The sequence below is a fragment of the Antrostomus carolinensis genome, unplaced genomic scaffold (assembly GCF_000700745.2).
Source record: "Antrostomus carolinensis isolate BGI_N321 unplaced genomic scaffold, ASM70074v2 scaffold5182, whole genome shotgun sequence".
Classification (NCBI taxonomy): Eukaryota; Metazoa; Chordata; class Aves; order Caprimulgiformes; family Caprimulgidae; genus Antrostomus; species Antrostomus carolinensis.
This window is the reverse complement of record NW_010301481.1, coordinates 129,311-156,231: the sequence shown is the minus strand read 5'-3', so window position 1 is coordinate 156,231 and position 26,921 is coordinate 129,311. Positions and strand designations below refer to the sequence as shown.

The 26,921-nt window shown below is 35.3% G+C and overlaps 1 protein-coding gene across 1 annotated transcript in view; it reads right to left on the bottom strand.

The window, feature by feature from the left end:
- Positions 1 to 26,921, bottom strand: part of LOC104521460 (voltage-dependent L-type calcium channel subunit alpha-1D) — a gene marked incomplete at its 5' end in the record, with an annotated part of 189,663 nt that overhangs the window by 34,610 nt on the left and 128,132 nt on the right. Inside the window, 14 exons of the mRNA XM_029083890.1 lie at positions 371 to 467; positions 583 to 710; positions 1,987 to 2,146; positions 3,490 to 3,581; positions 5,217 to 5,282; positions 5,998 to 6,126; positions 6,545 to 6,583; positions 16,849 to 16,932; positions 17,262 to 17,345; positions 19,775 to 19,804; positions 22,853 to 22,963; positions 24,213 to 24,371; positions 25,632 to 25,833; positions 26,502 to 26,651. Coding sequence (XP_028939723.1) covers positions 371 to 467; positions 583 to 710; positions 1,987 to 2,146; positions 3,490 to 3,581; positions 5,217 to 5,282; positions 5,998 to 6,126; positions 6,545 to 6,583; positions 16,849 to 16,932; positions 17,262 to 17,345; positions 19,775 to 19,804; positions 22,853 to 22,963; positions 24,213 to 24,371; positions 25,632 to 25,833; positions 26,502 to 26,651 — 1,531 coding nt within the window. The remainder of the gene's footprint in view (positions 1 to 370; positions 468 to 582; positions 711 to 1,986; positions 2,147 to 3,489; positions 3,582 to 5,216; positions 5,283 to 5,997; positions 6,127 to 6,544; positions 6,584 to 16,848; positions 16,933 to 17,261; positions 17,346 to 19,774; positions 19,805 to 22,852; positions 22,964 to 24,212; positions 24,372 to 25,631; positions 25,834 to 26,501; positions 26,652 to 26,921) is intronic.

Here is a 26,921-nt window from a genome sequence, read left to right as displayed (position 1 = left end):
GGACTGAAATCAGAAATGTTACTGGGTTGAAGCAGTCCTATATGTGACAGCGGGTCACCAGAAACACTGGGATGAGGTAGTTCATATACATGACAACAATAGACTAATGACAGATTTACAGACCAACCCCTTTCATTTTGATGAATCATGAAGAATTTTACATTAGTGTTTACTCAAATGAGTACACTGAAAGAAGTTACAGTAATTTTGCTGGTTTAAGTTAATCCTGCAAAAAAGCAGGAAAACTTGAATGTGAAGGAGACCTTGTGAACAGACAGGATTACTGTGCATATGTGACACACATGGGGCAGAACTGAAGGAATGAATGAACTGTGAGAGCAACCTAGAAAGAAAATAAGGTAAAACCTACCTTGCAGGCCACTCGGTGAGGGCATAATTTGCCAAAACCAAGTGGTGGCTGAATGCGTCTCAATAATGTAACCACATCAAGATGTTTTATCCTTCCCCTAGAACCAACACACACCAGTTACTAAACATACATCCATTCCCAAAGAATAATAGTGTGCTCTGCTTTTATTGTTTTTACCACATAAATCTTATCAGAAAAATGATCTAACTTACTTTGCTTCAGGGTCATATTCTGACCATATCCTTTTGAACTCATCCAAATGATGGGGACCCAGAATAGACCAGTCACGTGTCAAATAATCAAAATTATCCATAATGACAGCCACAAATAAGTTTATAATCTAAAAAAGTAATTAAGAACAATCTGCCTTAATTATTTTGAAATTGAAAAAAATATTAAATAAATAAAATAATTTTATAAGGTAGCTGGTTAAGAATTCAAACAAATAAATTTGTCTCATAAACAACGATTTTTGGCAAATATCAAATATCAAAGAAAATACTTGCTAACCATTTAACTGACTAACTGGAACTGTATCAAGTAATGATACAACAAGAGTGTGATTCTATCATAGAGTACTCAGTCTTCAACATAGGCTGCAATGTGGTTTTGGTTTTCTTCCTTGATTTACCAGATCCCACTACATCAAATTAAAGATTGGATCCAGTACACGTATTTGACACAGTATAGATCTCGGGAAACAGCTTTTGTATTAATAGGACTCAATATCATGACAATAAGACCTCCCACATTTTGTTAACACAGAATATGATACTGAACAGCAGAACATGTATGTTTACATTAGATCACAGACTTCTACTTGAGCACTTTCTTTTTGCAAGGAGAGGAGCACTGTGAATAGAACAAATGAACCACCTTAGACCAGACACCTGCAGTGAGGAAAAACATTTTTCAAAGATTATTTTAGAGCAAACAATCCACTATGCCAGGGATTGGGAAGAAAGGTTATTGTTCAGGTCTCATGTGCCACAGTTTGAGCATACTTGTAAAGACACGAATACAAATTCTGCTAAGTTTAAATATTACAAATAGCATTACTAGTAAAGCAAAGGAATCGGCGCTTTATTATTAATGAACATTTAAGGATACTATTGAGAAATGCATGAAATAATAGCTGATGGAAAGACTGTTGGCTTTTAAATGTGCCCTGCATTACACATATAGTATATGTATATAGTATAGTATCACTCCTGCATACATATAGTCAGAAGAATATCTTGCACATAAGAATTTAGAATCATAGACTGGTTTGGTTCGGAAAGTACCTTTCAGGGCCATCTAGTCCAACCCCCCTGCAGTAAACAGGGACATCATCAACTAAATCAGGTTGCTCAGAGCCCCATCCAACGTGACTTTGAATGTATTCAGGAATGGGGCAACCACCACCTCTCTGAGCAGTCCATGCCAGTGTTTCACCACCTCAATTGTAAAAATAAGTATAAGACACAGGATTTAGGGCTGCGTGTAGAAAAATATAACCTTGCAAAAATATTTTAGATATGGGATTTTCAATCATTCTCTGAACCCACTCCTCGTTAAGAAGAAAGTCAAAATGCCAAAGCTCATTTCTGTTAATTAGCACAAGCTAGACTCACCAGAAATGCACAAAGCATGTAAAAACTGATAAAATAAATTATGGCAAAATTGCTTCCACATGTGTATTCTTCCCCTGGATTATAATCGGATTCTGGATCACAGCGTTTTCCAGGCAAACATGCCAGCATGATTTCCTGCCAGGCTTCTCCAGTTGCACACCTTTATAAGGTCACAAAAATAAATTAGGCATTATTTGATCAAAATGGATTAGAGATGTATTAATTTGTTAAGGTCTGACAAAACACTTGAAGACAGATCGTGAACTTTTCAGAACAGGAATTAAAAAAACAGAGGATGTTTCAGAAATGACAAGCATAGATCTGACACTGCAGACACATTTTATAAGATAGACTAATTCACCATAAAGGCTTGCACATAAAAATCTGAACCCCAAACTGTAATTTACAAATTAAAAACTTATGGCAGTGGAGCTGCTGTGTACAAAAGCGATGCTGTCACAGAATCACAGAATGTTAGGGATTGGAAGGGACCTGAAAACTTGTCATAAAAGTTGAAAGTATCTAGTTGCAAAAGATTAATTGTCTTTTCCTCAGCAAGGCTGAGGAAATGCTTGTCTAACTCCTGCTATTGCATTTTTTGCATGGTTGTTACACCTATGTACAGACCCATGATTTCAAGTGTTTAAAAGGCAACTTCATATTTATGACATTTTTGGGCTGTGTTCATTAGCTAGTTTCAAAAGCAAAAGTCTTCACATGCATAAAGTGACTTAGATCTCACTGGGTGATGCCCTTGGTCTCAGATAAGGAATGAGCTGCCACTTTTGCCAACCAGAGTAGTAACAACGGTTGGAGCCAACTGGAGTTATAGAATCACAGGCAAGAGAGCTCTCAAGCCTGTCACCTTTAGAGGCATCCCTATTCCATGTCATTCCCTCTCCCTGCTCCAGGACACTTTGAAACACTCCTGGCAAATTTTTACCCTCTTCTTAAGCTCTCTAGTGATGGAAATTCCATAATCCTCCTACATCAAGATTTAGCTACCTTTGCCATCAGAAAATTTTGCCTACTGCTTATCTGATATTTCCCTCTTGCAAGTTAAGCCCTTCTTGTCAGCTCTTCAGCAAATGTAAAGAACAGTTTATTTCTTTATCTTTGCAACAACCTTTCATTTTCTCAAACTGTCTTGCTAGCTGTGCTTCTAAAGATTACAGTAAGGTCACAGTCTTTTTCACCTTTCCGAACACCTACACAGTGATATCAGGGCTGACTATGTTTGAGCTCTTCCTAAAGACAGACATTACTCCACAAATGAGATGTTTCACAATAGCTGTAATGAGTTTAGGTCTGTTATCACCTGATCAGAACGCTGCTGTGGCCAATCGACACTCAGCAGGCAGCCACAGAGAGTATGTGCTTGTTAGGCTAAATTGCTTCTCCCTTGCAAACATATTTTGAACAAATCCATGGTACAAGAGCTACAGACATTTTTCATAGATCAGTGAAATGGGATGCAATAAGTAAGAGTTACTGTTTACTCACCTGAAGAGAAGAAGTACAGCTTGGGGGAAAGTCTGGAAATTGTTGTTTCTGTTTATTTGATTGTTGTCCCTCATGGCCACTTTTCCAAATACCTACGGTAAAACAGGATTTTAACTTTTATCCTAGTGACCTGTACTGTCAGAAGCTGTAGGCCCTGCAGTCTGAATCTGCTTCAGTATGTATGAAAAACACTTTTACAAATACACTTCCTTTACTGTCTTCAGATTTTTTTTGTAATGATGTAAATACAGTAAATTTATCACATGAACAAGATAATTATTAAACCTTTAATTTGGCATCAATAAACCATTATAATACTAATACATGTTCCTGTCTTTCAGGTGAGAAAATATTATTTATCTTAAACTAGTGGAGTCCTTTACTGATATTAAAGCCCTACTGCACTAAATATTGCATATACAGTAAGAAATAATTGCTGTCCTGAAAATCTCTAATCTAAATAGAGAGAGAGAGAGAGAGATGCAAAGATGGAAACCAAAGCAGAGAGTCCAAGCATCCTGTCTCAGCCAGAGACAGTATTTCTATCCTCTTATAATATAGTGAAGGCTGTTACTTAATTTAGAGAGATTAACACCATTTTGCTCTGTATACGCATCCCTGGACTGTAAGGACACAAAGTTGCTTTTGGATAAATGATGAAGAGAAAGAATCTGGAAGCAAAACTAGTCTCCATAGCATATTAATCCCATTCAATTAGGACCTCCCTTTGTGTTGATTTTAAGAACCTTACAACTTTGAGAACAAAAGAAGACATCTGTGAAGTTTTATGGAATGCGGAGCTATCCTAAGGCTTTAGGATGGAGCGTGGCCGGGGAGATAACTGCAGCCCAGATTTAGGATACCTAACAGGAACTTCTGCAGGATGTTGATGGTCACCCAGCCATGCTCCTCAGGCACCTCCTTAGGCAAGCACTAGATCTCATGTGTGGCACAGAGACTACTATGAAACTCAAACAGCACTCCCAATTCACACCTCCACGCTCAGTGCCTTTAACTGCTGCTTTCCTGCAGACTGTGCAGTCCCCTCAAACGGCCATTCCATCCTCCCATTGGAAATGGCCCAGCAGTCTGAATTTTAGGAACAGTTTCCTGATGAGTTTCTCCTAGCTAGCTATCTCCCGTTAAGAGTGGAGAACCTGTTATACCCTCACAGCACTGCTGCTGGTGTGAGGAGTGGCACCTTCATCCCAACAGCACATTTTTACGTTTTAAGTTACCAAAATCCTTTCTGTGCTTGTACATCTTGCACTCTTGATTAACCACAGGCTCAGCCGTGCCTACACCTGAAGTTAGATTCTTTTCCTAGTTCTATTCTTTTCACATGGGAAAGACATTAAAAAAAAAAAAGCTGAAGTTTTAATGCTTGACTCCCAAAACAAATATACAGTAAAAAAAGAAAAAAAACCCAAACCCCATGGATACTTTGACACATTCATGCATAGGAATAAACTTTACAGTACAGGGAAGAGGAGTGGCTCCTTTCAGCAAACCAAGATACTATAAGCTCACACAAAGCTCTTCTCTTGCATCTTTTTGGATTTTCTGTCTACCAAATCATAGGCAAAAAAAGTTTTTTATGTTACTCTGAAAGATCTGCCTTATACATAGCATCGCTATCAAAGGAATGTTTCAATAAGCACCTCAGCAAACAAGTCTCAGAGTAGCCAACTCTAATTTTGTCTAATGTTAAAAGATTCTGGAATTACCTGCATTCCAATGACAGCATAGATGAAGAACAGCATGGCTATCAGAAGAGCAACATAAGGCAGAGCCTAGAAACAGGACAGGTGCATTGTCTTTTAATAATTTCACACCATAATTTCAATTTCCATTTACAAAAATAATTCCTCTGTACAACACGGGTTCTTCCAAGGTTTTTCTTCCTATGCAAGTGCTTAAAATATTATCTGTCACTCTTAATATTCTGCCATATACAATGAACACAAGCTTCATTATATTTTAAATTATTTCTGCCAACAATCTAGGGGGAAGAATCATCTTTAGCATTTTTTAATTTTATATTCAATACTGATTCTGACAACACACAGACACTTTCTTCTATTCAGTTACAGAATTCCATTAACTTCATATTCATGCATTTGTTACACTTATGCAATCAGTTTTATATAAAAAAATAGAATAAATTCCACTTTTGCAGTCACCTAATAAAATGCGTGGAAGTATGAGACCTGTGTGTGTCAAACCCATCCTACCCAATTTAGATATACCAAATATTTTTTTTTATTCAGGACCGTAGAAATCTCATGGTAACAGCTAATATTGAATGACAAAGAATGTCCCTTGGACTCACTGAAGTAACTGGTGAAGTTTATTTTTGTATTAGTATGCAAATATATTTAAATATGACATTATTGCTAGCATGAATTTCAAAATAAATGGTTTTTGCACTCCACAGAGAATTGCTTCATAAAATTTGGTGTATAAGTGGTTGTAATTATAAAGCAAATTTAAATAACTTTTGCTAACCTGAAATGACTTAATAAATGTCCACAGTAAAGTTCTGATTCCTTCTCCTCTGCTAAGCAGCTTCACCAACCTCATCACCCGGAACAGACGGAAAAAAGTGATGGAGATTCTAGCGCTGTCTTCAGAGTTCTGAAGAGCATCATGGAGAAGTCAAACCAAATACAAACTCAAACATGCAACACTTCCAGAAAAACAACATCAAATGCAAAGGTGGAAGCGGTAAGATTTGAAAAATGTATCTTGAAGACCTTTTCACCTTTATAAGCATGATATGAAAGGAAAAAGTACATGCTAAAAACACAGGACCTGTAGAAATGCTTCACACATCACATGCATTTCCAAGTTTTCTGGTTTGTTAATAAGGATCATATTGGGTTTGTTTGTAGTAGACTCCAATAGTACATTGACAATGAATGCAAGCCACTGCATAACACCTTTGTGTAAGACAGTTACGAAAAATACAGAAGAAAATGGTGGAAAATAGACATGGTAAAAAGAATAAACTCAAGTAGAGGTAAAACCACTGGGGTCAGTTTACTAATCTTACCCCAGACTCATCAGTTGTGACTGTTTCAGTTGGCTTTGGCTTTAAGAAATTAAGAACATTAAATATTAAAATCAAATAAAAGATAAAAAAAATCAGTTTAACCATAAACAGAAAGAAGGACATTTTTAATTTCTAAATGTAAATTAACATTTTTCAACTACATATACTTTCTGAACAAAACATTAATACCCTTATTAAAACCTTCCCTTTAGAGCATTTCACATTGGCTGACATACTAAAACATTGTTGGCTCACTCATACTAAAATCTGCTACTATAAAACATGTTTAAAAGACTCAATGGAAAGCAAACACAAAATAAAATATCTGCTCCTATGTAAGCCAAACAAAATTAGCCATTGACTTCCACTGGTTGTATGAAATTGTAGCAATAAGACTAAGTAAAACTCAAAAACAAAGCTTTGGGGTCCAACTAGCCCTTCAAGGTCCCTTTTCTGTTGTGCTCTTTTTGAAGATGAATTATTCCATCACTGGAATCTGACCATATTTAAGTAATTGTGTTTTATGTCACATCAGGAGCTCCCTTAAAGCAAAGTCACTTGAGTTAACTCAGTGATGAACACTGGGTTTTGCAGTGCTTAACAAGGACAGAATTTCACTCTGCCAAAGTGACAGACAAACATTTTTGGCACAATGACATGAAAGCTAACCCTCCCATAGCAGTGAAAATGAGAAGGCAACACTTGTACTCTCTCACCATCTACAAAGTACTCATATACCTGAGCTAATGCAACAGAAACAGGCATAGAGAAAGGGCTTCAGGATTTGATTGACCCTTTTGGAACAGTTCTGTACAGTCCTCAGGAGCTACAGGGAGGAGAGAGGTACACACCATTTTTTTTGTTCACAGAGCCAGACTCTTATGCCCTGTGAAGAAGAAACTCACTTCTCTCTTTATAATGTCTCTGTTTGTCTGTCTTTGGAGAAACTGTCTCAATAGCCTAAATGGTCAGACACTTGGCAAAGCAGCTAGCAAAGCTTAAAGGACCAACTGTCTGTGCTTGCTTGTGCACTGACAGATTCACAGCAGCTTCTTCCAAAATTGAATGGAAGCATCTTTAAAAACATATATAGCACTAGCACAAATGGTATTCTCGAGGTTAGATCCAAGTTTATGGGTCTTACTTTCTTGCTTAAAATATGCTCCTTTTAAAGGGGCACCTTTCAACAATTTTGTCAAACAGCAGCAATAGCCATGATGCCTCCTCAGTGCTGGTTCCAATGCATTGCGGATGCATCAGAGACACTCTCAAGTCCATGATGCACTGAGTAAAGTCTCAAGTATTATTGTTACCTAAAATAAAACTTGGGGAGAAGGGAAAAAAGAGGAGCTGATTCTGCCAAAAATACTAGCACTGTATATACAAGCATATAGCACTTGTATATACAAGCATATAGTAAAAAACCCAAGAATCCGTAGTACTTAGTTAAAGTCAGATCATTAGTGGTATTTATTAAAATACTAATTGTTTTGTCTGTTACTTTTTTGAAAAGCATATATAATATAATGGTATAAACAAGGGGAAAATGAGGTAAAAACAACTGTTCAGCTACATGCAATCTATGTATTTATAGAATACTGCCCTGTCACGATAACAGTATTTTCTGAAACTGAGAGTTTTAAAACTGTTTAAGGGATTATTATTAAATTAATGCATTTGTTTTAACCAAAACCCAGATGTCCTCATGGGACTTCAGTAGGCAGAGTATTTGTAAAATCAGCTGCAACATCTAAGTTTTGTAAGCACTTATCTAAAATAAAAAAAAAAAAAAGAAAAAAAGCTGCTAATGAAAGACAGTTGCTGCACTAGAAATTTCCTGCATATTTCAATGATTTGAAATAAAACCATCAAAATACAGAATAAGGAGAAATTAATAATCATAAACATCATAAATGCGAAAGTATCACAAAACATGGAAACGATTTTGTGAAGCTGTCTACCTACATCAGTCACAAACCTCTACTAGTGTACACAGACCCACATTGCTATTGATGTTTTGGTACAGAAAAAAATTCCTTTTTATCTGAAAGTCTTAAAGAAAAAGTGTTTCATTACACCTTCTGCAGAGGAAGCCTGAAATTTTGTATCATTCTCTGGTGACTGACTCATGCTGAGCTTGATACTGTCTTAATCAGTGAGCAAATTACTTAACTAGCGTTCCATATTTTGTATCATCAAAAATTAAATTATCTGACAGATACAGAACAGATTAAATTACACTATCATCACAAATCAACATTAAAAAAAATGAGGTAAAAGGCTGGGGGTTGCATTTGGGAATTTTTCCTGCTAGCTTTTATAGCAGAAGGATTGGGCCCCAAATAAGCTAAGAAGAGTATTAGGATAGCAATATGTAATGGGATAGATAAGAACAGAAAAAGGATGTTTCAGTCCTACACATTTTTATTTAATTGCTTTCCAAAAGAAAAAATAATGAGTAGCATGCATTATTATTTGGTTATGGAAAAACCTTCACAAAATGAAGTCAGTAAAAAAAATCTTTTTCTACATGTAACTATCTTAATAATTATTTAATTCTCAATTTTGAAAATGCAGCCAGAGATCAGATTACCAAAACTATGTGCACAGTTCCACTGCAGGTGCTCAGGAATGAGTGCAAATTCCCTCACCATTTTTCCCCCCCCTCAGAAAGGTGCTGAATGTATTTGTGTATGGGCATTTGTGTATGCACAGGACGGTGTAACGCACACTCCTCATAAATCACTCTTTCCCAGCTTCTTTGGACTAAGCAGTCCTAATTGCCTGGTTCTGATGGCTGATCTGCTGCTGCTGCCGGGAAGTTTTACGATGTCATATGAAAGGGATTATAAATTATGGAGACTGGAAAGAGCAGGCCAGGAATGAAAAGGGAAAACACCCTGTTCACAAAAAGGAAATGGTACAAAAATACCAAGGTGGAGACAGATGCTAGAAACAAACAATGAAAACAAACTCCTGATATCAGAGGATTTTTTTTTCTACTAGAGCTGAAAATATTAAACTTCTGCCCATTGCTGGCCAAGTGTTTTGGGTGCTGACATTTTAAAGTGATGTATCTAATTTTTTACCCTCTTCAGCCGGCATTTCCTCCTGATAATACAGCAGCTTGGTTTATATTATTATTACTAATTATAATGAAGCTAATATAGTTATAATCACAAAGAAAACCTTATTTATACTTATTTATAAAGGAAATGCTCATCTAAGAGACAAAGTTAACGTTTATGTGTGTCTATCCAGCATGAGTAATACTAAGATCTGGAAAACTAAGATTAAGATAACACAATCTTGAGTAACAATAACATACAGACAATAACAGAGAACATCTGTTTCCTACAGATAAGGAAAAAACATATGCAAGTCAAACACAATCTCATTTGCAACTTCAGTAATATCACTTGACACGTACACACGTAAGTAGGTGGTACATTATATATATGTAGGGCAAGTATCAGAATAGATTTGAGACTGAGGGGGTCCAGGTTGAGCAGTGAGCGTCTCTGGATGACAGTTGCTGAAAAGAATGCAAATAATATTTCCTGTGGTCAGGCTATCCACCTACAGCCTCCCCCATCCCCTCACCTTCCACCAATCCTTCCAATATCACTCGTGTCCCAGAGGCTTTGGGACTACTTAGACATTATAATGATTTTTTTGGTCCCCTTGGGACTATGTGATTCCTAAGATGACAGATGTACTTCTGGGATCACTGCTACAAGTCTGGTAATGGGCACAGCTAGAATAAATGAACAGCTTCTGCTTTCACTGCTTTACTAACAGATGCTCTGCAGTGACATAAACGAGGACAGAGATTGGCTTAATTATGCTACATTTTTTGTCAGCCATGTACCAGCTATTCTGAGAGCCTAGTTCAGCAAAGCACTCCATAACTATGTAATTTTAAGCCAATTCAGTAACATACGATTTTTCTTTTTTCTTAAACAAAGTTCAACACAGCAGCTTTCTTTCCTAAACAATCCCAACCCTCAGAAAAGATTAACCAATGATCAACCTAAATTTCTGACTCATTAATTAAAATGTTTGCACCTGCAACCAATTTCGGACAAGTATTTATTGTTGCTTATGAAAAATTTAGCACATTTCCTAAACAGTGACTCCTCATTACGCTCTCCATGTTGCAATAAAAGTTTGAAATAAACATCCTAACTGAAAAAAAGCTTCAATGTCAAAACTGTGAACAGTGTGAAACACATTGCATCATGCATTGTAAGCAAACTGTAGCTCTGTGTTTAAGAAAAAACAAACATGGTGAAAACCAGTGGATGTTAGTATACAGTGCTGGTCAAATCATCTTTTTTACAGATTGTGCCAAAGGGTTCGAGAGTGTGCCAAAACAAATGAACACATAATGATGATGTAATCATGATTACAAATACAGAAGGAAACATTTGAATGACAAATACATATGATGACAATAACATATATAGAAATGCATTCAGGTTGCCAAAATATCTTCAGAAATGTGTAGGGTATGTGTGCCTGTGTGTATATACATACACGATTAATTCAGAGAATAATTTTCTTCATAGTCTGATCAGTGCTGCCTGTGTTCCTTGTTCAACATGAACCAAATGCCCATATACATAATTTAGCAAAAATTTCGAATCAATGTTAAGAACCCTAGAGTAGACTAAAAAAGTATCTTTTCCCTTTAGAAGATGTATGTAAAACTCTAACCCAACTAATACGTTTATTGTATAGGGTATGATTATGATAACTAATAAATATTCAGTTGTGCAACAAAGTAAATAAACTATAAGTATTAACAACTTCATGAAAGCAGCTCAGATTTACTTCTATTTCCACATTAAATATTACACCACAGTGTAGATTTCATATTGCAGTAAGAGTTCATGCTAATGAAAGCAAAGCTATATGAGAATGCATTTTTCTGACCTAGCTTTAAGCCTAAAGAGATACATTTGCAAAAGTCCATGTTAAAAAAAATCAATTACTAGCAACAAAATCTAAGTTCTAACGTATGATACTGACGCATAAAGTGTGATTCAAATTGAATTGCAGTGCTTTTGTTCAAAATTGGAATCTAGAATTTCTTATAGGAGGTAGATATGAGGTTTTTAATCCACTGCTCCTCACAAGCAAGATCAGCTGTCCCACCAGTTACTAGGTGAACAGGCAACTAAATAAAAATAAGCCCAAGCCCTCTCAGTGCACACTCCACTAGCAGTCTAGCAAACGAGAAGAACATCGCTCTGTTCCCAAGCTAACATCAAGCACCGCGTAGTGCTGAAATGGTAATCACTGTGCTCCTTCCTGTCAATGGCAGAACACCCAATTCTGGTTTTGAGAGACTTTTTTGACATATGACATTGCTACTAACAACTGAGTAAACCTCATGTGTTTACAGTGGAGATTCAAGACAAACAGGTTTTCCTGAGGGGCTCAGGAAGAAGCTGTCAAAGCTCCTAATTCAGCAAAGGACTTGAATTTTACTTAACTTCAAGCATAAAATTAGTCCCATAGGGATTGCATTAAACATTTGCACTAGAGAGGAAAGTGAACTCTCCATTATTTTCTTGACATTTTGGCAGCACATGAATGGTAAAATAAACTTAAATAAAGAACGTGAATTAAAATCTTTATAACTACTGTAACAATGTGATCATGCCTTTAAGTCGTCCAGTGCTGGTCATCCAAATGGTTTCTGATCTGACAAATAAGACAATTTCTATACAGTCAGGCCAGACTGAAACTTGTCTGTTACTTCAATTTTAAGAATTTACTCATTTATTCAGAATTTATTTCCAATTAATTTATCTCTCATTGTTTTAAATCATATACGTCCATCTCCCAGAACGGACTGACCACATCTTGTATCTCACAATCACTACTCTGCTTTTTTAATTGAAAAGGAACCATTTTTACGACCACACAAGATCTTGTGTGTTATGTGAAACTTTTTGAAAACAAAAGGTCACAAAACCCAAAACTAATTATATAGGGTTTAGTAGTGTTTTAAATTTTTTTATTGCTATATCATATATATATATATTTACTTATATATACTTGCCTCTAAAAATTTCTAAAAATAAAATGAACATGAAAACCGATTAGGTTCATAAAAGAACTGGTTAAAGGAAGGGATATTAAATGATGGAGTAAATTGAAAAAACAAAAAAATAAAGAAAATTGTGTATTGCCAAAATATATGTTGCTCTGAGGTGGCTCATTTCTGGAGTTGGTCACTGATCCAGTCCTTGATGATAATGAGCAGACCTGTAAATTGCTGAACACATTAAACACTGATTTCCAGAGGCATCAAAAATATCCAAAACACAGTAATTTCCTGGATTATATGCAAATGGGAAGCTACTGGATCAGAAGAATCAGCCTCAGGGCACCATATGAATTATTACAAAACGTTAAAAAAAATAAGAAAAGGAACAACTAAATAAAGAGATGACATTTATTTTCCAGAATTTAATACTGAGATCAAGATGATATGTAACTAGAAAATCCAACACACTCTCTTGAAAAAAATTGGTCAGATACAAACACATTATATACTAGAAAAACTTGCTGGCCTTTGGAATTAGTCTAAATGTACACAGTTAGACCATCAGAATGATGCTGAGTTGCTCCCCCAGCCTGAGGCAATTACATATGCAAACCTATAAGAATTCATCTTGAGTACATTATTATTTCAAGTCATCTTCTATGCTGATCAATTAAGATGGCTGTACTCATGCAGTTACAACTGCAATAATATCTGATTTCACATTAGTACTAGCATTTTACACTAGATCACCCCTCAGACAAGGCTGAGCTTCCTCAGTTGAAGAAGTTTCCCACTTAAGGGGTGGGAATTTTCACAGATGCCATTTTAACCATGCTGGAAATCCCACTGAAAATTAAAAACAAAGTCTTGTTGGCATCTCAGCAGAGCTCTAGGATCCCCAGGATCACTCTCAGTGTTAGAGAAAAAGTACAGGTGGAATGGCACAATTTAAAAGGCCGAAAAAATATTTTAAAAAAAGATTCTAAAAATACTGAATTTGGATTATAGAAATCTACACAAAACTAATGAAGTAGGAATAATTCAGTAGAATCAAAACAGTAATACAAATCTAAGAAATTTCCCTGGAACGCTGCAGTAGTCACTGTTTCACATTGAAAATGGGAAATTAAGCACAGAAATATACTGAAGCTGTAAAACATTCATGAGTTGCACAAACAAAGCACAGAAAAGTGGAAAGGACCAGAAACAGACAATACTTAGTACATAAATACTCTGCTGTGCAGTACTAGAAGACATCAAAGATGAGCCTTTTTCCTCTAGTGAGTATAGCATGAAAAACTAAGAAATGCCAGTGCTAGTTGTTGAGTGTGTGGTGTACTTTTCCTGAAGAAAAGTACCTCCAGAATATTTTCAAGACAACTGTGCAAATTACTAAAATGACAGTGTTCTTCACAGCTCAAAGCTCAGGAGTGATCAGTTACAAGTAATGCTGTCAAATTAATACTGGCCATACAGTGTTAAATAGGGGGTCAGATACAGGGACATCTTCTACGGGTACGGAAGTACATTTGAGCTATTTTTCCATCTCTTCACAATCAAGTACATTTTGCAGTTATTAGGAAAGCTATTCTAAATGATTGGTCTTTTTACACTCCTCAAATACTACACTCATCCACACCAGTACTACTGTGAAAGGAAGTAGTGGGTAAATGGTAAATACATGAGCTGAAAGTCTAAATCCAAACTTTTTTTTTTTGGACGGGGGGGACGGGATCACAAAAAATCCAATATCAACGAAAAAAAACAACCAACCAAAACTCAAAAACAAATTAGAGGCAGCTTTTAAAATCCTGCTTCTTGAACTGTAACTATACTTTGAAAAGTCTCAAAGGGACAATGCAGTTCTGTGTGAACTGACCCTCCCTGTCAGCTCAGGTTCCTTCAGTTCACAGTAGAAACATCCATCATCTGCTGAGTACTGAGCAAAATCAATCTGAAATCTAAGGGTCAGACTAAGATCCTTCTGCTCACAAAGTATCACATCATTCCTCCACTGTCCAATGTATTCTCATAGTTTAACATAAAATCAGGAAGGAATTTTAAAGTGAATCAGCCTTAAAACTATTTTGACTGTGTTAACTCTTTGAGATGGCAGTGTAGAATTTGCAGCTTTACTGAGAAATCTGAAGTGTCTAATGAGGGCTAATAGACTCTGTGCATGCTTGAAGGTATTATACCATCTTAAAAAAAAAATAAAAGACTACATTGGTTTTCTATATTTGGTTGAAATGCAATTATATTGGGTATTACTAATGCTTACCAAAGAGACTAGAAAATCAAAGATTAAAAACTACATTCACCACTGTGTTTCAACAGCAGCTGCTGCCATTAATTGATATTGTCTGTGCCAATGCTAATATGCTCTGAAGGGAGACCTGGGTGGGCACAGTCTAAGAAGTATTTCCTTTGGCAGCAGCCTTATCCACTCATTTCTGCCCTACCACAGCCCACGCTTTTGCCAGTACTTTGTGCTCAGCACCTCATCCAGCCAACCGTGAAGTTCCCAGACCCTTGTGGAAGCACAGCTCACACAGCTATGGGGGCAAGAAGGGCATGATCTTTTAGACAGATCTTACTTGAGAATTATGAATTATGCTATTCCCCGCCCCCCCATCCTGAAATGATAGGATCAGATCACAATTTTTTCAAATACAATTTCTATTCCATGTTCCTGGGCAATTTTATTATCCTGGTATTCACATTTCCAAAATGAAGGTACTGTCTAAATGGAGTAAAGGGTATCGTTTCTGCTATCGACTGTGGGAACGTGATCCTAAGAATTGGGTTCCTGATATTTTGGAACATATTTTGGAAAACAAATTTTAAAACATTTAACATTTTTTTCTGAGAATCTGTTTCAATCAAATGTCAATGATAGCCACAGGATAGATTTGCTTCCTCAAAATATGATAAAGAAATTGCAACTTAAATACTCACAACTGAAAAATATTTACTCAAATTTAGAAGTATTTTGAAAAATGATGCATATTAAATAACACTACTGAAAAGAAACCATTTGGGTAAGTAATAAAGTCCACTGGGGGGGGAAGATGTCTAGAAAGTAGCTTATCAGAAGAAATTTAAGAGCAAAGGCATGTTATTAGCCAGCTCATAAACTGTGACTGCTGCAGAAAAACATGCAAGCTAATATCTTCAAATAATACCAAGCAACTATTTAAACCTACAGACTGATCTGATTAATCTGTTCTTTGATACAGGGAAAATATGTGAATGTTGGGGAACTCCTGCATCATGGGTATTTCTGGATAACTTATTTCTCAGAATGATACACAGGTAAGATCTTCAGCAGGTGGAATACGCTAACCTCACCTACTGAGTCTGTGTGCTCTCTGAGAATTTTCAGTGGCTGGGCTGGATCCAAGTATCACCTTCTTCAGCCTCCCTTTTTTTTTGAGCTTTCAAGAAGAATTACAGGGAAGAGACACTCTCCTCTGAAATTTTACTTTGACTAGTTAAACAAACAAACATGTAAGTACAGGAAACATTTGCCTATCTACTACAGACCTGGTATGTATTTTGTTATTTTTTATTTATCATTTTTATGATACAGCTTTCCTTGTTAAAACCAGCAAGTCAGATGGAAAACAGGCAAAAAACAGTATTTCCCCATTTTTTTATTGGAAAGAGATCTTTCTGTTGTCCAAATACCTGTATGTGTAATGGCCATCACTCAAAATTTTGGAAAAGGAATAGGAAAAAAATAAGCCTTCTATTTTCTACAGCACAGAAAGCCTTACTTTCTCTATGTACCCTTCTGCTACCTCATGAGATATGAATGCTAAAATTGCTCTAAAAATCAAACTTTGAACAGAAAAAAAAATCATTATTTGTTAAAATGAGACACTGAAACAACTCACAGATTCTTTTATCTTGGTCAAGCTACCTACAAAAATCACTGGGCTCCAAGTAAAAGAGTAACAGAGGCTTAACTCCCTTTTTATACATAAAATGTTTTAAATATTTTCTGTACATATATAGAAAAATGAATTTTCATTGTCTCACTATGCTATATGCATGTGCAACTATACAGGTACATAGATTTATAATAACAGTTTGTACAAACATCTTTATCAATGTTTTGGTCTGATTCCAGGATAAAACATACTTTTCTAAAAAAAGGATTTTGGGGGATAAAGTTTACATTTTCTGAATTTCTTGATGACAGCAATTACTTCTTAGTGCATGAACAGTTGCTACTTACATTAACTTCTGTTATAGCAATATCAACGACGCTACCAACAACAATTAAGGCATCAAAAGTGTTCCATGCATCAGTGAAATAGTGCTGTTAGGACAAGCATTCAGCAGAAAGAGAGCAAGAGAAAAACACAAACAGAAAAAGAGAAGAAAAGGACAGTGTTATAACACAGAAACACTCTAGGCTTCTCCGATGTACCACTATACAATCTAATCTTTCCCTTTCATAGCTAAAAAAAATTGGTAGGAAAAAAAGGCTATTTATTTCCCGTATCAACATAATTGACCTATGACTGGTCTGTACTCAAACTTTAGAAACATCAGATCAAAATCTGTGACTTGTCCAGATGATGGAAATAGTGGGGAGACAGAGAAAGAGAAGTAGGGACTGGGGAAAGTAAGCTGGGGTATACTCACATCAGCTTCACTGAGAACGACGTCTACTATGCTGCCAATAACGATGAGGGAGTCAAACGTATTCCAGGCATCACTAAAATAGCCCTGAACAGAGCAGGCAGGGTGCAAACGTTTGTGATTACACATGAAATGTCAAATATTTGCATACTTCTGTTTAGTTTTGCATAAACAGAAATTAGTTAAACAAAACCTGTGGTCTAATGAGAAAACAAAACAAAACAAACAATATTGCCTACTGAAGGAAAAGCAACATATATGTGCATGTGTGTGTATATATATACTTTATATATATACATGTACAGGCACACACGCGCACGCACACACGCAGTACACATGCATAATACACCATCATATAAGCACAATGTTGGCAAGCAAGCCATCATCCAAAACTGATTTTGGACTTCTATCTAGGCTGAAAAAATGTAACATAACAAGCATGACAAACTCCCTTTAATAATATTTCTACAAGACCAAGCCAATTGAAACCTCCTTAACACAAATGACTTCATAATAGCCCTATCTAAGTGACTGCTAAAGATATACAAAGGGTCAAAGCTCATCACTGGTTAATCATGCACAACTATTAACATGGAAATGTACATAAATATTAGAGAACTAACTTAATCTTCTATTAATAAACTAGGTTTAATATAGGAACTCACACTACATTTACAGTCAGGGTCTGATTCTGTAACCAGTGAAGTCAGTGCTAGGAACCATAGTGACTCAAACAACTTCTTAATGCTTTTAATGCAGCCAGCCCAATGTCTGAAAATTCATTTTCATAAATTAATTTCAGAAATGTCACCCTTCTGATATTTTATGGCTTTAAATATATTCCCTGTGTGTCTGTTACTGACACAGTGCTGCAAATGGTTATAAAGCGCTATCATGCAGTTAGCTGTCTATTGCCATCAAAACTGCATGTTTGAGCAAAAAAGGTATTTCAGAAGAAAATCTTGAAGTAGGTTCCAGAATCAATCTGTCCCTGGGAACAAACTGAGGTGCATTATTCTGTTGAAGGCAACTCTGCAGAAAACCCATATATCTTGTCTCCATAACGTGTGGATTTTGCCTAGTTATTACAGAAACTCAGAACTGCAAAAATTACTAACTTGCCCTTTTTCTCATTTAGATATATCAATTTATCAGCCAGCTACGACTAAGAAAAGTGCACTGCATGACAAAGGCTGAAATATAAATTTTGTACATTTACATTCTGCTTTTCTAGTAATTAATTTTAAAATACTAACTTGTCAACCACTATTGAAGCTCTAAAAAATAAGTTTAGTAAAAAGTTTAAAATGACAAATGTGCTAATCCAACCTTATGTCTAGTTACAGTTACTATTACACTGTTTACTATAAGGTAATGTTTTAGCTGAGTAGTTTAAGTTGTTACTTGTGTTGGCAGCACAGAAAAGCACAATCAGCTACAATTTTAGGAACTTCAGAGTTTAAAGGTTACACTTGAGAGCATTACTATTTGAAAAAAGCTAATTGCATTTAGAAATCTGCTCTTGGAGACTATGAGAGAGCTGCTACAGAAGAGAGCCCTACAGCGTATCCTAGGGGAGTAAGCACTGAGCAGAGTCAGGAAAGCCTCATTATGTTTCTAATGCTACTCTCTTTTAAAATAAAAATGGTTATAAATATTCCTTCATTTAAGAAAGGACCTGTAAGAGGAAAATAGATTAGAGTATTATTACCACTAGAGGTCTTTGTGCCACATGCTTTGATTCATTGAAATTAATCGTCAATTCTAGTCTTGGAGCAAAAGCCAATGTTCAAGGATTTGGCCTCCTGAACAAATGCATCCATTTCTGAGAGCTCCTGTACAATTCCCCATTGTTCCTTCCTTACTCATCCTGCTTCACAAGAACAAGCCATTCCAAAAGTTTCTACTAAATTTCACATTGAATCACCTCAACAATACTGAAATTTATAATCCTAAGATATTAGCAGGTGCCAACTAAAGAAGGGGAGCTACTCTTATAATATTCTTCCTGATCATTCATATTCCTTATTTCTCCTATTTAAAAGAAGTATTTTTCTTTATTTTAAAATAGTAATTTTATATAGATACATAAACTAAGAGACTATTGGCAAACAGTAAACATAATCAGCACAATCCTGACGTGTGCTGCTCAACATCCTCTACAACAACAGGAACTAAAAAAGGTCCTCCAAATAAACGTTAATTTCAGCTATACAAAAAGTATCTTTACTAGACATGCTACAATATAAGCATGAAATAACAAATTCCCATTTTGATTCAATACAGCTAAAATACTTTACACATTTATTTTATGTTTACTTATTTTACTTTTCCATCAGTATAGACAAATATTGTTCAAAGTAATATGTAAAGCAAAAGCATACAAATAAACAAAAAAAACTAAGAGAAAATAAAGATGGTTTTGGAAAAGGGAGGAATGGACAAGTCACAGCAAATAAACATCATGCAAATAAGTTGTTTTCATCACTGCAACGACCCAAGATCAATTCACTTACTAGCCATCTTTCCTTTTTTCTTACAAAAATCTGATGTAAAATGACATGGAAAATCATTACAAGTTTAAGTAACAGCTAGCTATCATGAAGCTGTACATATGGTATGTACTGATGTATTATTTTAGATTTCATAGCTGTAATCTGTTTTGTACTCTACTAACCATGCTCAGTAACAGATTTAGCAAATGTGAAGAACAAAGAAAAAATGCCTGCTCTTTTAACTTACATTATGAAAAATTTGTTCATTGAGAAATGCTGAAGGATAAAAATCACAAATCCTGAGGAATATGTAGGCATAGAGAATTAACATCAAAATATGTTTCTGTAGATCTACCACATAAATATTTTAGTCCTTTTAGTACTCTCTTGAGAAGTTAGGGCCTCATTCTGCAAAGTTCTGTGTGTTCCAATCTCCCAGTCAAGAAGTGTGCCAGACACTCCGCATCACCTTTAGTATCTATCACTTATCCAAGTTTTATATATTTCAGAGCTGGAAGGCAGCCTGCAGTACTTTGGTTTTAAACTACATAAAGTCATAGTAAGAGTTTATTTATAGCAGCCTTCAGCCAGTGAAACCAAAAGATCACCATTTTCATAGGATTTTTGTGAACATATTAAGGGGACACTGTCAAGCAGATGAGAGAAAAAACTAACACATTTTTATCTATCTTTACTTTTTCAGAGTGAGTAATGGAGTTTCTATTTGATGCTCTGAGTATCTTTGAAATAATTTTTAAAATGCACAAAATTAATAAATAAAACTGACCGTTCTACCAAACTAGACTAAGAAATCCACCAGTGACACAGACATAGAGGAAATGCATCAGTCTTTCCTCACAGACACTAAAGCAAAGCATTAAGATGGGTTTCAGATTGTTCCTACCACTATTAAATCTTAATTTGAGTTGAAGCAATTCATTGTTGTTTTAAGTATGAAACTAATTTAAAATTTAAATTACTAAAAGACATTCACATTCTGCTTAAGACTGCTAGCTGATCTGCAATTATTAATGAACTATGTAATGTCTGTTGCCAATAGGTGTTTTGTTGAAGAGTATCTGACAATTTAAAAAGCTGCAACCTTCAAAGAATAACAGGAGCAACCTTAAAGATATTTAAATCCCTTCCCTTCCTGCTAATTAATCCCTGCCAAAAGTTTAATTAATACCATGGCCTTTTAATCTTTTCCTAATTAACAAATTTAAGGTGTACTGCATTTATGGGGGAACAAAATTCAGGAAATGAGGACCTTTCACTGGCACTTTCTGTCCTTCAAACTCCCAGGGTTCAGATCCAGGGATCTTTCACAGTAAAAGCATCCATTCAGATAGAAAGCATGTTGCAACAGAGTTAAAACTCAACTTGTACAAAGTCTTAGAGACCAGCATTAAGACATAGCATTTGATAATGAGTAGGAAGTCCATAATACAAATGGAGCACTGTGATTTATAGACTCATGATCAGACTGCTATATTTCACATTAGCTGCTATTTCTGACTACAAGTCACAAGTGCATGAAGAACCATATAAGGATCCACAATCTTCTCTCAAAGAGAGAAGCAGCAAAGTCTTTGAAACTTCAGTGTGAAACAAGGATACAGAACAGGAAATACAAATCAGGAAACACAATCAGCATACTCATGACACTGTGGTCCACATATCTGAGCTACCTCCTCTGGGGCATCATATTGTGTTATTTTTTATTTGAAGTCCTTAGCACTTAAATGTAGTAGGTGACACAAAAATACAAATAAATTCATTAGAAATGTACAATGAACTGGACAGTGCAGAGGGAGACTACAGGGGAGAGGGTAAGCGTTCACCCAGAACTCCACACTTCATATCTCAACACCAGACCTCAAATGATGTATAAGCTGTTTACTTCTGCAGGCCAATACAAGCTAGCTTTAAATCAAGTAGCTCAGGCTCTACAGCCAAGCTCATGACTAAATACAAGCTGCATAAATAGTTTTGAAAAGCTGGAAAGTAGCTACACATCTACTCCATGCTGTGCTCTGGGCAGCCATGACTATGTTGCTCTAAGTATGAGAGCTACCTTGTTTAAAGTGAGAGTAAGATTGCCCACACAGCCTACAGTCATCCTACCTAGTGCCAAGAAAGGGTACAGTTCACAGCCAATTACGGATGCAGATACCCTGATTACTTTAAAAGAAATGGAAAATGGAAAATGAAAAATACCAGCCTTCGATGGTGAGATCAGTAAACTTCAAATGGCATGAATGGCTTTCTGCAAATTCCATGTATAGCAAGTGACCACACTTTACTTATTTACACAAATAGAAGCCCAGAATAAAAATTGATTTTATTGTACTGAAAACAAAATTTAGTTTAGTTTTTCATTAACTTTTGCACTGTCATAAATACACTATGAGACTTGAACAAAAAGACTGCATTAACTGTCACAGTCTGATTAATTTTTTTTTTTTTTTCCAATTAGTAGTTACAGTTACCAGTTTCTCTTCCAAATCTACTTTTGAAAATGTGTCTGCAGTATTGATTTTGACAGTGTCCCTTTAAGGCAAGGATCAATTACTCACGGTGAGGCCCTCTACAAAATATTGTGTATGTATAACTGAAAACATAAAAATCTAAAAAGACTGTTGGATATGCAAGCTATTTATGTGTATGTTTGTAGTACTTGGCTATATTTTATAAAGAAATAATTTTGCATTTTAGAATAGGAAATATCATCATACAGGTTTTTACTGGAGATTAATTTAGTGTAAAGTTATGAATGTAGTACCATGAATAGGAGAAGTGATAATGCTTGTAACAGGAAATTTTTTATCTGATTTGCAAAGGGACATTTTCATTACCTCAGAATATTCCAGATCTCACCAACCACCTTGTAATATTTTTGTCTAATACGTGCATTTTACTTCCTGCAGTTACAGATATACATATTATCAGATTAACATTTCTATTATGATTTCACTGACTGTGAAAGTGGGAAACATAGCTTCTTTTTGTTCTCTGAATAATACATAGCTTGTGTGAAACTTACGTTACACTTAATTCCTGTGGTGATGACTTAATTAAATCATATCTAAAACTTACCTTGGGTTTGAATGCAATCAGTTTCAAAACCATTTCAACAGTGAACACTCCTGTGAAAACCATATTCATAATGTCCATTGCATCATTAAAGAGCTTAGACTGTCCATAGTGCTGTGAATAGAAAATACAATATTTTTAAAAGTAAAGGCCTTCAAATATTAAGTGAAAGGGAGGAAGCCTAAGGCAAAGCTGGCAAAAAAGCAGCACAGAAAAATATCTTCTAGTAGTAATTATGACGCACTCCTATATACACACAAGACTAACTGAATATCTCTGGTCAAGAATGGAGCTGTTTAAATCTCTTCTGTTTAGGCACCAAAATTGTCATTTGTCTACTTTTTAAGGGAATCTCCAGAGAGATGGTTTTGAGGAGAAAACTCTTCCCTCAAAAAAAGGAGTATTAGACAACAGCAATTTCCCAAGTTTTAAAATTGTGTCACATTTGCTTAGAAAGCCTGCAGTATGCTAGTCACAGAATAATATATTGTGTAGGAATGATATTTTTAAAAGGATACAGTGTATGCAAGTTTACTGAAAAAAGTAGAATGGTTTTGTAAACTGAATTTGAACCATTCTTTTCCTTAACAAAATGTGAAGTACTAGGGAAAAGAAAGAGACACCTTGGAAAAGGAGATAAGATAAATAGGTAGTGAAGAACTACTTGCATAATGTAGGAAAAGTAAAAACATGCAAAAATACATACAGGTATATATAGATATAAAGCTAATAGATTAAAACATGTTTGTGTGAGGTTTGCATTAGCACACAAAACTAGAGTTGCTCCATATACTAAGTTTTTAAACTTCTGAAGAAGACACAGATCCAGATGATAGAAATATAGAGTGGTTTGGGTTGGAAGGGACCTTTAAAGATCCTCTAGTCCAATCCAGCCAAATATGGAGTTGTACATATAGAAAATTAACACATAACAACTACAAAAACTACACAGAGGTGAAATAATGCTGCATAAAAGAATATATTAGATAAAATCATCTAAGAGGTTGAGAGAAACATTTACTAACAAAATTAGGCTTTTCAGATTTTCTTGGACGTGGATAATATTGGGAATACACACACCTAATATAAATTAAATTACACTGCAGGTACAAATAAAGCTCAAAGAGCTTGACTAAGTTAGGAAGATCTTTATCAACATCAAGCTGTTTTAAACAATTTTACTTCAGAGAACTGATGAACAGACTAGAACATGTCACAGAAGAGTACTATGATCAGAGGTACTTTTTTAAAAATTTCACTTCATTAAAAAATACAGGTTGCCATAAATTAAAGGCATTATATCACCCATATCCTTCCCTGCAATTTATGTCAACAGCTTCAAAAGAGCTTCTGGTTTTCCTACCTGCATAGCCAAGCAAAGAGTGTTCAGCATGATGAGGACAAACATGATGTATTCAAATCCAGTAGAATTCACCACATACCAGAACTTGTACTGGTAAGGATTTTTTGGAATATATCTACGAAGAGGACGTGCCTTCAAGGCATATTCTACACACTGACGCTGTAAAAGCAAATACATCAAAAATTGTCATACTATACCTAACAGTTAATTAACTGATAACATAATTAATAACTGCTAGCTGTTAAATATAAGTCTTAAAAATAGGCAGTCTATTTGATGTAGGGTTTTTTAGTATTAAGTGTTAATAAAGTAATCAAGTAGCTTACCAATCCTCACTCAGTTATTTATAACTGTATCAAATCATATACACTACTCTCGGCAACATACAGAATATCAAATAATGCTCATGGAAATTCTGAAGTGTTTCAGCATTATCCAGTAGTATATCATACACTACAGGTATGGTATATAACATGAATATTAATAACATGGCTATTAATTAAACTGTAAAGTCATGCTTTGTCTTTACTAAGTTTTCAACCGCCAATGTAACTGCATAGCATAAAACCCTAGAGTCAGCATAATAAATACTGAGGAAGTCTTACTCCTAGTAGTTGAGTTAAATTGCCCAGCAAAATCCTGTCACGTATGTAGAAACACCACAGATTCACCTACTACTCTATTAGTGCCTGAAATCTTCATGTAGGCTGGGCCTTTCATTTGTCTTTTGAAGAATCTTACAAAAGCTGACTGACAGGGCATAAAATGCAGAATGAATGTATATCTTATCTTTAGGATGCTGGCTAAAGTTTTATGCTTAACTTTGTTTAAATGAAGTGTGCTACAGTTGGACAAGAGTACCTGAAAAATCACGACTGGTAACTGATGAGTTTCTCAGTCAAAGGATTAAACAGTAAAAGGGTACAGATTTTTTAATCATTATTTTATTTGAATCTGAATAGCCCCTGTGAATCTCTAAATAAATAGCAAAGAAAAAAGAAAAGTATAATATTTTGAATACTTTCCCTTTGAATACTTTCAGAACACAAAATTTATTTTCCTGTTCTTACTGTAAAATCTACCTCTGCCTGTGGATAAGCTGACAAGCGCTGTATTCTTCCTATGTGACATCAACAGGTGAGATGCTAAGAAGCTAACAAACTTAATGTAATGTCTTTCATAACAAAAAGGCTGATATCTGTTTGGCTTACAGAAAGCAGAACATATGATGACATGAACACCAGTTGATAGTATTTACCACTTCCTTTTTTTAAAAAAAAAAACCAAAAAAAAAAAAAAAACAAAAAAAAACCCCTAAGATTAGTGTTTGGTGCCCTCTTCTGATCCAAAGCAGAAAGGAAGCTCTTCATGCATAAATAAAAAAAGATACTTTCAAAAGAGTTCATTATTTATTTTAACCTGATTTTTGTCCAGCTCACAGTTCTTATACTCTTGTTCTCCCTGTTCCTGGAATGTAACAATCACAAAACCAACAAATATGTTCATCATAAAGAAAGCAATAATGATGATATAGATGATGAAAAAAATCGAGATCTCCACTCTATAGTTGTATACAGGTCCTACATTCTCGCCATTTGAATCAATGGCTTTGTACAGCAGCCTGAAAAACAAACAAAATTTTATCTTTATTAGCATTACAATGACAAAAGAGTAAAATATGCAGACTCAGAGGACATTTCAGAAATGGTCTGCTGTTTACTGTTATCTGTTCCTAGTTACTGACAGTGCTTACAAGCATATCAAAACCAGAAGAATGACCCTATACAATGTTTTTTTTCCAAAAAATCAAGTTAATAACCAGTTGATTGTACTTTTTTAATTCCCCCCCCCCCCCCATAAATCTATCCTCTAAAACTTTTCTCATTTAGGGAAATAGTGAGTGGGCCTTTCTATGCAATGTACTATTGCCTGATTTTGTAGTAAAAGTTTTACTCAAAGGCCTAAAAACAGCATTGATGGATAAACATCTAAAAGGATTACTTCCATTAGAGCTAAGGAATAGCTCATTATAGCAAAAGTAGTTGAAAGATCAGGAATCAAACAATACAAAAAAAGTTTGCCCTTTACAGATAGAGGTGAATTAAGAAATACAGGAAAAGTGCACAGATCCAGAAGGATGTTAGGTTTTTTCCTTCCTCCATTAATAAGTTTTTATACCATCACTTAACACTGCTTTGTTGCTCAAAAATGCCTGGTAAATAATAGAGAACTGTTCTGGAAAACATAACCATCTGAACAATGCTGTGAAAACATGGAGAATTCACTCACGCTGGCCAGCCTTCAAAAGTGGATACTGTAAAAAGGGCCATCATAGCAGACAGAACATTATCAAAGTTGAAATCACTATTTTGCCAGACTCTCTCTTTGACCATTGGACTATCAACATCTCCATCTTTATAAACAATGTATATCCCTCTGTAGGAAAGAAACAAATTGTCATTAGTGAAATACTAAATAAGCCTTAGAGTTACTCAATGTTCAGCTCAAAATAGATTCTTTTACTCCCTCCCTAAACTTGTTTTATTTCCTTTCTGACCTGTGTTTTCTGATGGATTTAAAATTATAATTCCAATTTACACAAACTTAAATGTCCTAACATGTTAGGCCATGGCTGCCCATATCTGCTACATTTTAAATTATGAATAATATAATGTGCTATTCTTAGATCAAAGATGTTCTCACCGGCAT